The sequence below is a fragment of the Gymnoscopelus braueri genome, assembly GCF_963280865.1.
Source record: "Gymnoscopelus braueri genome assembly, chromosome: 15".
Taxonomy (NCBI): domain Eukaryota; kingdom Metazoa; phylum Chordata; class Actinopteri; order Myctophiformes; family Myctophidae; genus Gymnoscopelus; species Gymnoscopelus braueri.
In genome coordinates this window covers 11,312,994-11,327,640 of record NC_137620.1, presented here as the reverse complement: position 1 = coordinate 11,327,640, position 14,647 = coordinate 11,312,994, and the positions used below count along the sequence as shown (strand labels likewise).

General features: G+C 44.4%; 1 protein-coding gene across 1 annotated transcript in view; it reads left to right on the top strand.

Annotated features, from left to right (window-relative positions):
* Positions 1-14,647, top strand: part of exoc6b (exocyst complex component 6B) — a 123,881-nt gene that overhangs the window by 50,459 nt on the left and 58,775 nt on the right. The window contains exons 11-15 of the mRNA XM_080450699.1: positions 1,757-1,877; positions 1,988-2,059; positions 4,741-4,838; positions 6,390-6,495; positions 7,373-7,482. Coding sequence (XP_080306825.1) covers positions 1,757-1,877; positions 1,988-2,059; positions 4,741-4,838; positions 6,390-6,495; positions 7,373-7,482 — 507 coding nt within the window. The remainder of the gene's footprint in view (positions 1-1,756; positions 1,878-1,987; positions 2,060-4,740; positions 4,839-6,389; positions 6,496-7,372; positions 7,483-14,647) is intronic.

The following is a 14,647-nucleotide window of genomic DNA, read 5'->3' as shown; positions in this document are numbered from 1 at the left end:
CCATAATCGCTGGCCCTGAGCGTTACCCCCCCCCCCCCCCCAAAAAAAGGAAAAAAAACACCAGCTGCAAGAGCGCTGCAACATGAGGCGGGCCCCTGGGCAGAGGACCATCTTTACCATAGAGATGCATGGCAGAAAGGCGCTGAAAGCTCCAAATACGTCTCTCTGCGGACACCGCCCTGTAGTCCTGCCATCCTTTCATTATCCCTCCATTCCTCTCTGTCCTCCCTTTCCCTTTCACCTCTTACATCACCGCCTCCATTCTCTCCATCCTGCCATCCCTTCTTCTTCACCTTCACTCCTCCTTTCTTATTCCTCATCTCTCTCTATCTCTCTCTCTCTCTCTCTCTCTCTCTTTCTCTCTATCTCTCTGTCTCTTCCATTCCTTCCATCCATTCCTCTCTGACCCACATCCTCTATCCTCCTTCCTCTCCTCCACCCTCTTTCCTCTCATCTATCACTCCATCCCACCATTATGGCCATCTGTGTGTGTGTGTGTGCGGCGCGCGGCTGGCGCACTGTTGTTATTCCTCCTGTCTGCTTAACTGGGACAGACCCTTCTGCAAACACTGCAACCGCCAGACACGCGCGCGCGCGCACACACACACACACACACACACACACACACACACACACACACACACACACACACACACACACACGTGCACACACACACACGTGCACACACACGTGCACACAGACCGAGACGTACGGTCACAAAGACATTTGCCTGCAGGACCAAGGCCATCCATACTCTTATGCAGACACACGCACGCACACACACACACACACACACACACACACACACACACACACACACACACACACACACACACACACACACACACACACACACACACACACACACACACACACACACACACACAGCAGGCTCTGGTGTTCTCATCTTGCTCCAGTGGAAAGTGTCGTTCAGTGCTGGTGCGTCTCTTTGTCTGGATGATAATTGGTTAATGCTCGTTCCCATCGCTGTTTGACTCGCTCTCTCTCCATTCCTCCCCGTCCCTCTCTCTTTCTCTCCATCCCTCTCTCCATCTCTCCATCCCTCGCCTTAGCCTCTCTACAGGACAGACACTGTAGGAAGTGCATGGTGGCTTTATAACCCTTATACTGTAGATCAGTGCTTCTCATACTTTTTCAATTTCAAGGAGCCCCATAACTCTGAGAGTGTACACATGGAAAATGGTCCATTTCGGTTCCATTTGTACACTCTCAGAGTTACATACAGTTCCTGGGTCCATTTGGAAACCTGCTCAAGGAACGCCTGAGGGTCCCTGGACCCCACTTTGAGAACCACTGTTATAGACGTTATATAAGTAGGTCCTATATAGGCTTATTGTCGGTATCAGCCGACGCGGGAGCGCAACACCTACCATCAGCTCCCAGTACTTTCCGCACGATTTGCCGCAACCTAGCCCTGCTACTCATACATACAGAGTTGGCGACGCCCGGGATCAAACCCATGACCTTGTGGTCCAAAGGCGAGAGCTCTACCGACTGAGCTACCCGAACACAAAATCGATGGTAACTTTTGCATAACAAAGTTACCTAACGTCCACAAGTCTGAAATGTGACAATGCGTAACCTCAAATGTCTCTTTTCAGTGTAGTTGAATGATGAATAAATATGAACCTCAACTGTTACATGTAAAATTATTTGACCGTACTCCCTTGTAACCTCTCTGGTCACTTACTGACTTAATCTCTATGTCTGTCTGTCTGTCTGTCTGTCTGTGTAGTTTCTTTGTGGTAGAAGACCATGTTCTTCATACCACTCATGGTCTGGTGAACTCTGCCTACGTAGATGAGTTGTGGGATCTGGCCTTGTCCAAGACCATCGCTGCACTGAGGACGCACTCTGTAAGCACACACACACACACGCTTGCTCTGCCTATTCCGATCTGGTTAGTACGTGTCAGTGTCTCTGGATAAGAGTGTCTGCTAAATGCCTAAACTGTGTCTGTCTCTAGTCCTACTGTGATGATCCTGATCTGGTCTTGGACCTGAAGAACCTCATCGTTCTCTTCGCCGACACACTACAGGTACACGTGTGTGTGTGTGTGTGTGTGTGTGTGTGTGTGTGTGTGTGTGTGTGTGTGTGTGTGTGTGTCATCAGATGTGTGACCTCACAGACCGATAAACCCAGTTCACACGCAGGGGTCATTTCCTCAAATGGATGCCCTCCACAAGGGCACTGCTGACCATAGACCTTGTTTATTGTCCCATCACAGGTTTAAAAGTGTAAAGAAAGTGTGTGAAATTCATGCTCGTGCAAGCTCCATCATGTTATTGTTTTTTCAGAAAGGGAGAAGAAGAAAAAGGGAGAGCAGTAAAGAATCATGTGAAAGAGAAAAGGAAAAAGTTGTATACCGTAATTTTCGCACTATAAGCCGCACCTGACTATAAGCCGCAGCAGCTAAATTGAATGTTTGGAACATATATAAGCCGCACTGGACTATAAGCCGCGGGTGTAAAATCCATAGATTTAGGAGGTCCCCTAGTGGCCGTTAGCTGTAAAAATCCATAGATAAGCCGCACCGTTATATAAGCCGCAGGGTCGAAAAATGGGAAAAAAAGTCGCGGCTTATAGTCCGAAATTTACGGTACTTTGTTGGACAGTGCCGCACAACAGTTGTGTACATTTCACTATTTTCGAACATTAGTCTAAATACAATACATGTGTCTTTTAGTTCAGTGAAAAGCATATAGAGCGTGTGACTAAATAACTACACTGGATCCATTGGAACAACCGGTTATATTTTCTGTTTGTTGAAAAGTAACAGCATTGGACGTTAAAAGGTTCCCGCCCGACAGCGAGTTCGTCTGTAACACTCCAAAAAACAACATCAACCTTGTTGGAAATACCAGGTCAGAGAGAGAGAGAGAGAGAGATATGAACAGAGGAAAGGAAGTGGGGAAGAAGGGATGGAGAGATAGCTTGTCGTCTCATTTTCAAAGTGGAGTTCAGCCAGTCTGCAAAAATAAAGCTCCTTTCTTTTAGTTCTGGGAAAGATAAACGTCAGAGATGGTGATCTCACAACCCTCTGGAACTTCACTGCAATCTTCTGGATGGAGAGACTTGTGGCAGACGTCAGAAAAGGAAGATAACCGAAGAAAATAAATACAACTTTTATTTTGTTCTCATGGACCTTCAGTTTCCAATCAGTAGTAGTAATGTATTTTGTCAAAGAATATTACAGCAAACTAAAACATGGTATAAAATAACAAAACAACACAAAACCAGAATGTCTTCGAGGCCACTAATTATCTGGGAGGCCGACGTGCCTCGGACCCTTCAAGCGGGCCCACAACCCGTAAGGCTGGCGGTCGCCAACCTTTTTTTTTTGGGCCGGCTCACCCGTCTGACCGCTACACCCATTCAATCTGGGAACGCATCTCTGTCATTTTAGATTTCTTTGGCTATTCAAAAATGGCAGATATATACAAGGTAACCAAGATAACCATTATTTTGTACTTTGGGCTATTAAAAAATAGCAGATCTACAAGCTCATAGCGCGGCACTCTGTGCACTGTGCAGCGCTACGAGCTTGTAGATCTGCTATTTTTTTGTTTAAAAATCGTAAAGATGTGTGCAAATCTTTGAATATGTATGTTTTTAAAGCGAATATTTTTTAACTCAAATCTTTGCTTCTGAGTTTTTATTTTTTAAAGACTGTTGCTATAATATCAGTGGTGCTCAAACGTTTTTCATGTCAAGGACCACCCTAAATGATATGTATTTGTCTACGGACACCCCCCATTTCAAAATATTTTGTTACAGGGACCCGCAAAAGCAGAGATTTGAGTTAAACATGTATATATGTATTCAAAGATTTGCACACATTTTCACGATTTCTTTTTCAAAAATAGCAGATTTACAAGCTCATAGAGTGCCGCACTATGAGCTTGTAGATCTGCTATTTTTGAATATCCAAAGAAATCTAAAGTGACACAGATGCGTTCCCGGAGTGAATGGGTTAAGAATCACTGCCAGAAGGCTTGCGGTCCCTGACAACATCATATGACCTATGACCCCTCTTCAAAGCATGTGCAGACCAGCTGGCAGGAGTGTTAGCGGATATCTCTCTCTCTCTCTCTCTCTCTTTCTCTTTCTCTCTCTCTCTCTCTCTATACAGTATATATTATGTTTTTATTCTCCGGTCTGTAGTTTTACAAAACATATACCGTCGGTATCTATAAAAACAAATGTGCAACCAAGAGTGGAAATGAAAATGTCTCTCCAATAAATCTCAACCAAACATCAGACGTGTCGGAGAATCTGGAGGTTTTTATCTGACAACCTTCTGGACGAGATGCTGAGGGGAGCGGGAGAGGAACGGATGCGGGGAACGGACAGAGATGAGTGAGAGGAGAAGTGGAGAGAAGGCTGGATGAATGAAAGACAGGATGGCCAAAAGGCATAAAATTAAATGATGAGGTGTCACGGAATGGCTGAATTCTGCCTCTTCTCTTCCTCTTCTCTTCCTCTCCTCTTCGCTCCTCTTCTCTTTGATAAAGCATTTTAGACGTATATACACTGATTGAGATTGGCTTCATGTGTTGCTCAGAGGCACTTAGACCAGCTGTGCTGGACATTTTACCCGGGACCCTTGGGGGGTGGTTACTCCGAACTAGACACCCTGGCACCCTTGTTTACAAAGTATGATTTTAATTTGTCTCTTTTCCCCTCTCTTCCCCTCTCTGTCTCTGTCTCTCTGTCTAGGGTTATGGTTTTCCAGTGTCTCAGTTGTTTGACATGCTGTTGGAGATGCGGGAACAATATGGAGAGATTCTACTGAAGAGATGGAACGTCACGTTCAGGTAGAGAGAGACACACACACACACACACACACACACACACACCCCTTAACATGCACGGCACGCATGCACACACTTTAACATTAACACACGTGCATGCATACAAATGCACACACTTTCAGATGCATACACACACACACACACACACACACATGCGCGCGCACACACCTTAACATGAACACTCGAACATATGCACACTCGTACCTGCAGTGGTACATATATTGTTGAGTGTGCGTTAACCACATGAACCCTAGCCTGGGCATGGCATAATGGGCGATTTGGTGTAGAGGGGCAAAATAAATACGCCATGCACAGACCCCTGGGTCTCTAGTACAGGGTTCTAAGGGAAGGTGCGTGGGAGCGTGTTGGACTGGCCTTGGCCGCCTTCTCGGAGGGCAGAAGGGCACAGTTGGTTTGTGGGAACATCTCACACAAATTGCATTGTGGGAAATGTCCTGGTGTTTGAAGTGTTTTACGAGCGGACAGAGAAAAGGAAGTGTTTTAAACAACATCCGCAACATTCCCCACTCTCGCTCTGGGCACTGCCCTGTGTGTGTGTGTGTGTGTGTGTGTGTGTGTGTCTGTGTGCGCGAGAGTGTGCGTGAGTGTGCATGCCAGTTGAAGGCATTGTTTTAGCAGTATTTCTGTCCAAAGACACCAGTGGGACTCTTCAAGAATGGACGACACGCACGCACGCACGCACGCACGCACGCACGCATGCATGCACAGAGTCACACTCACACAGAATTCGGGGGGAAGCCACAGGAATGTTGTGTTGTATTGTTGGAGACGGAGAAACAGAGAGAGGGAGCGAGCGAGAGAGAGATGAGAGAGATATATGGAGAGCGAGAAAGAGAGGGAGGGAGAGACCAAGAGAGAGACATTAAGAGAGAGAGAGCGAGAGAGAGAGGGAATGCTCTCCGGTTCACGGCCTCTCAATGGAACGTCGGAACTTCGGAACGCTGAGAACAGAGTTCCAACAGGACGAGGTTAAGAAAACCACAACGTGACCCCCGATGGGATGTGTGTGTGTGTGCGCGCATACGTGTGTGTGTGTGTGTGTGTGTGCATGTAAGACAGAGACAGAGAGGCAAACAAAACACTACTGGTATTTGAGCCATTGTTGTTGACCTCCAGTGAATGTTGAGGAAGATAAAAACCAGTAGAGCAGAGGTCTTCAATGTTTTTCTACCCAAGGACCCCTTAGCTGAGAGAGAGATGAATCAGGGACCCCCCACTGCATATTGTATAGAATTGTGTAACATTTTTAACTCCAATATTTGCTTCTGGGGGTCTCTGGAACAACATGTTTTGATATGGGGGGTCCACGGCCAAAAAACTGGCCTTAGGTCTTATTGGGTTAATAAACAGAAAATACATGTTCAGGTGGGCTGCCAATCTTTAGCCAATCAGGAGAGAGTACCCATTTATCAGCTTCATTTTCATAGTGTTCCAGTACAAATTTGTGTCTGCTCATTTTCTTCGTGTCATCACTTCATATTTCACTTGTTTAATCCGTATCTGTACGACTGACTGTCTCGTCTCCGTCTCCAGGCAGATCCTGGACCAGGACAACTACAGTCCCATCCCCGTGGCAACGGAGGAGGAGTACAAACACTACACGTCCCAGTTTCCCTTGCACGACCCCGACCTGGACAAGGTAGACCAGTGCTTCTTTTTCACGTCAGGGACCCCCAAAATGATATGTATTTGGCCCGCGGGAAAACTAGATGTGATATGTGTGATATTTTTCAAAATGTAAAAAAAATAGCAGCTTGTAGATAGATTTGCTATTTTTTTTATAATATTACACAACAAGCCTGACATTCTGACAGTGGTGGACAAAGTACTCAAATGTTTTACCTAAGTAAAAGTATCAATACTGCAATGTAGAAATACTCAGTTACAAGTTTGAGTCCGGAATTCAAAATTTGCTTGTGTAAAAGTACAATAGTATTGGTATCAAAATGTACTTAAATTACAAAAGTAAAAGTACTCATTATGCAGAATGTCCCATTTCACACGTTTTCAAATGTATAACAATCTTAAGAAAATAGCAGATCTACAAGCTCACAATGCGTCGCATCGTGACGCATTGTGAGCTTGTAGATCGGCTATTTTCAAATGGCCAAAATGTGTATAGGGCTGAAGTAGGTAATGTATGTTTTGTAATAATAATCCAAATCTACAAAGTAACTAGTAACTAAAGTTTTCAAATAATTGTTGTGGAGTAAAAGTATAATATTTGCCTCTGAGATGTAGTGGAGTAGAAGTAAAAGTACTGATGGGGAAGTACTCCAGTAAAGTCAAAGTACCTCAAAATTGTACTTACATACAGTACTTGAGTAAATGTACTTACTGTAGTTACTTTACACCACTGCATTTTGACACTGGAAAAACACGAAGAAGTTGAAATATGGAGATAAGATGTTTTTTTCTGCCCGACAGCAACAATATAATACATGGCTGTACTGTCCCTTGTGTCTTGCTAATAGAAGTTTTTGCTGCGTGTCCCTTTCTTGTCCTGTCACATATAGCTGCCGTTCCCCAAGAAGCTTCCATTCTCCGAGTTTGTTCCTAAAGTTTACTGTCAGCTCAAAGAGTTCATCTACGCCTGCCTCAAGTACTCTGAAGACCTGCATCTGAGGTACACGCACGCACGCACGCACGCACGCACGCACGCACGCACGCACGCACGCACGCACGCACGCACGCACGCACGCACGCACGCACGCACGCACGCACGCACGCACGCACGCACGCACACTCTCCCCGGATCAGAGCAGATGCAAAGGTCAGCGGTCAAGGTATCGATAGCCATGACCCCAATCTGAGACTGACTTTTAATTCCAGTCTGCATCCTGTGTGTGTGTGTGTGTGTGTGTGTGTGTGTGTGTGTGTACATGGATTTGTCCATCTCAAGTGGACAGGAAGCCATGCAGCCATGGTAACCAGATAGCGCGGTGTGCGTTACCATGGGAATCAAACAGCCAGGCATCACTCTCCCAAAATCTCCCGTTGAAGTTCATATAAAGTCAAATCACTCCTCTGTGGTTTTCATTTGGCCCCTCCCACTTCCTGTACTTCCTTTCAACCACGGAACATGGGCATCTTTATAACGCTTCTTCTCGGTTTAACCACTTAACCACTTAAACCCTATATACTTAGTTGGCCGGGGTCCCCCAGGGCTCTGTTCTCGGTCTGCTCCTTTTTATTCTCCTACCACACCATGGTGTCTCTTAGAGACGGAAATAGCCTACAGATCTACAGTACAAGCTTGTAGATCGGCTATTCTCACCCGATGTTCACCCCAGAATAGGAAGTCTGGGGTTCCTGTGGTTAAAGAAAGCTAATTTTCATACATCCTTTTGTTTATGTCCATCATTCCTTGACTTCTCATCCCCTTCTCCTCTCCTCCTCTCCCCTTCTCCTCTCCTCCTCTTTCTTCTACTGGTCATGGATCAATGATACCTCCCTGGTTCCCAGCCCCCTCCGAGTACACACACACACACACACACACACACACACACACACACACACACACACACACACACACACACACACACACACACACACACACACACACACACACACACACACACACACACACACAGCAGACAGAAATAACCAAATACCCCCCTCGCCTAACACACACACACACACACACACACACACACACACACACACACACACACACACACACCACACAAACTCACATAGAAATAACCAAATACCCCCCTCCCCTATAACACACACACACACACACACACACACACACACACACACACACACACACACACTAACACACACTAACACACACACACACACACACACACACACACACGTTCCCAGCCCCTCAGTGTGTGTATGAATGGACACATGATAATACAGCATAGTTCTAAACCACAGACCAAATCACTGCCTGACACTACTAATACAAATCACACACACAGTTTGTTTGTGTGCGTGTGTGTGTGTGTATGTGTGTATGTGCCTGTGTGTGCTTATTTTCCTGTTTGTTCATCAGCCTGCTTTAAAACTGGCTTCATTGTTTTATTTAATTTCTCAGTCAACCGGATCCCACACACACACACACGAACACACACACACACACACACACACACACACACACACACACACACACACACACACGAACACACACACGAACACACACACAAACACACACACACACACACACACACACACACACACACACACACACACACACACACACACACACACACACACACACACACACACACACACACACTGCATCTACATCTGCGGAAGTTCTCGGCAATCAACTCCAGTTTCTGTTCCATCTGCTTACAGAGAACTTCCGCAGAGGAGTGTGTGTGCGTGCGTGTGCTTTTCTCGTTTTATTATCATATTATTCAGGCAGTAGACTTTTTAGTTTTGAGACACTTATACACTACTGGTACTGAGTCAGAGGCATCACACTGGGGTTAGGGTTAGTTAATATCCAGGGCCTTAATGGGGGGAGGGGCTCAAAATGCTTGATGATTCATTTAAAAATGCGGATATTGAGAGGGGAGTTAAGAACACAGAATCTCAAGCAAAAGACACTTTGTGTCTAAAAACAGTATTGAGTTGTTCCAGGGACCTCCAGAAGCAAAGATTTCAGTTACAAATGTTTGCTTTAAAAATATATATTCAAAGATTTGCACACGTTTTTCAAGATCTTAAAAAAAAATAGCAGATCTACAAGCTCTTCTATGTCTGCTATTTTTCAATAGCCAAATAAATCTTAAAATGACACAGATGCGTTCCCAGATTGAATGGGTTACTGGGCAGAAGGACAAAGTGAGGGGCCACGCCGGCCATGGCCTTCATGGCCTCCATTACAATTCCTGCCTTGTCAGGGACACTTCGACACGTAATCATGGCGGAGAGGGGCTGAACGGTGACCTTCTGATCACCGGACGGCCTCTCTACCCACTAAGCTTGTAGGTCGCCCTGGCCTTTTGTACGTAATTGCAGGGCTACAAGTATGTTGAGAAACAAGTGTTGAAATGTGGTGAGATGTGTGTGATGTAGAACTATGCAGACATAAGCAAATACCACTGATAATTATTAACATGTTTGTTGTTTGTTTGTTTGTCTGTGCGGTTATGAACGGTTCATTAATCACTACCCCTAATAACCACTAAGTTGTTGGCTCAATTATGTTTGCAAAACATTTTTCAAAAGATGCGTGGGAGACTTGTACCAAGAGAAGGAGCCCGGGGCCCACAGAAACCACTTGTGATAGGGCTTCGGATTGTACAGATTTTTAACCCATTAATACCTGGGACGCATCTGTGTCACTTTAGATTTCTTTGGCTATTCAAAAATAGCAGATATACAAGCTCATATACGAGCTTGTATATCTGCTATTTTTGAAAAATCTTGAAAAAATATTTTTTACATTTTTTTCAAAATGTTTTTTTATTTATTTATTTTTAAGAATCGCCTCAGGTCTTAATGGGTTAATGTCCTGTTTTACTACTGTACCGTTTGTCCGTTAATCTTGTAAACCACTGGACCGACCAACGTTGGATTTCTTGTGCACACTGCCAGTAGGCCACAATTTTTCTTTTTCATTTTATATATATATATATATATATATATATATTATAATGGATGTTATGTTATGTCAATAGTGCTCAATAGGGGTCATGATAGGAGCGTCTATGTTGCGGCCCATGGGAGTATGGACAAGATACTGCTAATCCTATCACCACTACAAGTGTGCACACGGCAAGAATAGTGCTCTGATTGCGGTGAAACATTGCCCACATTTTTTGAGTGATACATACGTCACAGGCTGGCCACATGATGTCAGAGATCAACATTGGAGCCACGCCGTTCCCATGTGAATCGTAGTATCTATCTGCCTTGGTTTATAGTCATTTGTAAAACCTTGCACATACGTACATTAGACAAAAAATAATAATCACTAAGGTCCGGAGGGCACTTGCCTGAAATGTCCTGGAATGGAAAGAGGAGAGTGTGGAAATCTGACATGGGAGAAGACCTCAAGAGGCGGCTGCTCGTAGCTACAGTGGAGTCAGTAATGGGGGCCGAGACATGGACGCTCACAGCACAGCAGGAAAGGGCCCTGGATGGAGTCTACACAAGAATGCTACGAATGGCACGAGATATCACATGGGGAGGACCACATCAGAGACGTGGACCTCTACGGGGCTCTAACGCGGGTCACAGAAAAGGTCAGAGAGAGAGAAGGATGAGGCACCCGGAACTGGTGTTAAAGACAAACTGACACTGTTGGAGGCAACCCAGGGCACAGCCAGGAAAGGAAAGAGTCACACCACTTTGATGCACTGCGGCGCGACAGCAAAGCTAACAACACTGTAGAGCTCAAGACCCTGATGCTAGAAAGGAGAGTGTAGAGGGCAGCGATTCAGGAGTTGATGTTGGCTAGACGGCACTCTCGCATCGCAAATCACTAATGGTAACATGTCCATGGAACTTAACAGTGAATATTGTAAACAAAATGTTGGCACAGTACAACACTGATACATGCGGTCCAGGTGTGTGTTTATTGAGTATTTTACAACAGGTCTCAGCCAATCAGAATGGGGGACTGGAACTCTCTGTTATAGAATAAACATGATGAAGTTCTCCCTGACTCAACATTTAGTGTTGGAAGGTTTCGTGTTTCGGGGACAGCCGCGCTGAGGAGCGCAAATATGAAAGGAACTCTAGTTGCTTGCCACTGTACACACAGACACATGCACGCGCGTGCACGCATACATACCAAACTCCTCTGCAAATACACACGTGCACGCCAAATACCAGCGCATATCATCAAACTTCCACATTGTCAGCAGACACAAAAATGTGCAAATCTACATGCATGGAGAGACACACACACACACACACACACACACACACACACACACACTCACACTCACACTCACACTCACACTCACACTCACACACACACACAGTGGCAGATAGATAACCGCAGTTTGTTTCCATTGTGTGGTTACATAACTCTTGTCATACATTGTTCCAAAACTATTACTATTTTGGTTTGTGTGTGTGTGTGTGTGTGTGTGTGTCTTGAAGCCCCACATGTCTGTGGTATTTGTTGATATGTGTTACGTTGTGCATTACAGTGCGTTGTGTGTTTACCAACAGAGAAAGACCGTCGGTCATCAGTACCATTAAACTAAACCCAGTAAGTTGATGTGGGGGCGACCGGGTGGCGCAGGGCTAAAGTTCCTGACCACCACCATGGAGACGTGGGGTTTGGCTCCCCCCGCGGTGCCTCCGGTTGGTTTGGACCGACCCTCCAAAGAACACAGTTGGCTATGCTCTGGGTTCGATTTGTAAAACGCCATTTCTTAAACATTTAAGCCCTCTTTTAGCTAATTTCAATAAAGCAGAAGGTCTTATGCCAAGGTTTATATGGTTACCGTAATTATGTTTTATTATAAAAATGTTAAATTTAGACGAATCTTTAGTCAACAATATAGTCAATATCTTCCAACCGTGAAAGGGACTGTACACACTTGGGGGGATTGTGAATTAGCATAAGCACACAATTGGGGCTAAAGATTAAGAGAATCATAATAATGCACAGCCACTGTGTTCCTGACTCTGACCTGTCCGCATGTCTCTCCTCTCTCTCTGCCCTTGGTTTCCTGTCTCATAGCGCTCTCCTATCTATCAAATATAATGCAGAAAGGTGACACATTTTGTTAGTACCCCCCCCCCCCCCAGAAGCAAAGAGTTAACCCATTCAATCCCGGATTGAATGGGTTAAATGTGTTATAATGTGCGCCGTCAGACCAACAGTACTTTGGAATAATGAACCGCTGGACTAGTGGCATGGCTCCCGCAATGAAAATAAGTGATCATGTAAAGTAATACCATGTTGCAATATGTTGCGGCCTGCTATTACTATGTGCTGATAACCTCAGACCCCAAACATAACTGATAGAAGCTCCACCAAAGCCACTGTGGCTGAATGAGGAAAACGAAGCCACAGCAATAAATCAGCACAGAAGCATGGTATTACTTAATTGTACCGTTTAATTAATTAATTGCATAACAAATGAAAACCCTTATTACCAAGCCGTAAAGCTCACATGCTCCAAGTGTTTGTGTGTGTGTGTGAGAGTGAGAGAGGGGGATGGGGGAGAGAGGGAGAATGTTCAAAGTGAAGCGGCGTGGAATCGTGTGACTGTGGTGCTCAAAACATTTTCCCAAGGTTGCAGGTCTGATATAATCAGATGATTATATGTTTTAGAGCAATTATAATAATTGGATTATTAAATTTGTGGGATAAATACATACTGTTGATCCGCTGATGTCTCAATTAACAACTTGAACCCTTAATACTTAGTTGACCGGAGTCCCCCAGGGGCCTGCCCTAGGCTCCCTCCTTTTCCCCCTCAACATGAGATTGCCGATATACAAGCTCACGCATTGTCTGAACTTGTAGATCAGCTACTTGAGTGGAATTTTCGCCCCAGAATAGGTCAATTGGAACTTTGAATAGGACCTGCACTGATCCAAGCCGGAACACAATCGATTGATTGATCATTAGATTACTCCGAGAGTATAATTTACATAACATACCAAATGGAACCAAATGGACCCTTACAGGTCCATTTGGTTTCATTTGTACACTCTGAGTTATGGAGGTCCTAGAAATAAAAAAGGCTCCGCACTTCACTCTGGTAAGACTTGTTTGTCTCTCTAGGCCAAGGGTGGGCAACCTTAGGCACGGGTGCCAACATTGCCACAGGGGGAAGTAATCACTGGCACACTGGCATAAGTCTGAGAGAGAGGATTTGTTCTTCATTTATTTAAACAAAATGTTGTCAGTTAAATTAACTGCCAGAGTATATACACATAGATACAGATAAGGCTCAGACTGCCAGCGATTTTCTTACCTTTTCACGTAGTCACAGAATATTTATCTCCAGTATGATCGATTCCCTGATGGTTGCTAATCACGGAGGGTTTCACTGTGCTTCCTTAAAAAAAAAAAAAAAGGCATCGCGACCTCCCGTTCGCTTGTTATGCGCCGTTGAAAATAGCATGTCTCGCCAAAAATACATAGTAAAACACAGGAGCCAAGATACAGAATATTTCCCAAATACTTTAACCAGGAAGTGAATGGAGCAGTAGATCTTCGGATCACGTTATCTCCTGGTTCTGTGTAGAACATTTTAAATAAAAAAATTAAATAAAATAAACTCTGACTGGGGAGGGAGTCTGGGAGATGCATAGGTGGGTTATTGCTCGGAGTCCAATGATCATTACATCTTGATGTGAAAGAAAATATTTCAAAAGAAGATGTATGTATATGGACAATCAAAATCTGTTTATTTTGATGTGGTGTCATAATTAAACTTAATGCTGATTTAACATGGCACTTCATGTCAAAAAGGTTCCCAACCCTTGCTCTAGGCTATTGTAGTGGCGTGTGTGACCTTCCCAAACATGTTGATTGACATGAAATTTCCGGGGTGGCCCCTCAACACGAAATAGCCCCAGAATAAGAATGGATGGATCGATAGATACACTTTTATTTTGGACACAATCCTAGGGTGCATGTGGTCGAGACTATAAAAACCTTTGAATGATATAGCACAGGGGGTCCGCGGAGGTACTGCAGGGGGTCCGTGAAATTGTTGTTTGATTAAAAAAAAAAAAAACCTTTTTAAAAACTTTTTTTTTTTTTTTTTTATTATTTTTTCTCAATATGTCTTTAAACATAACATGACATAATTTAATAGCTTAGTATTGAATGCACAATAAACATGGTATGT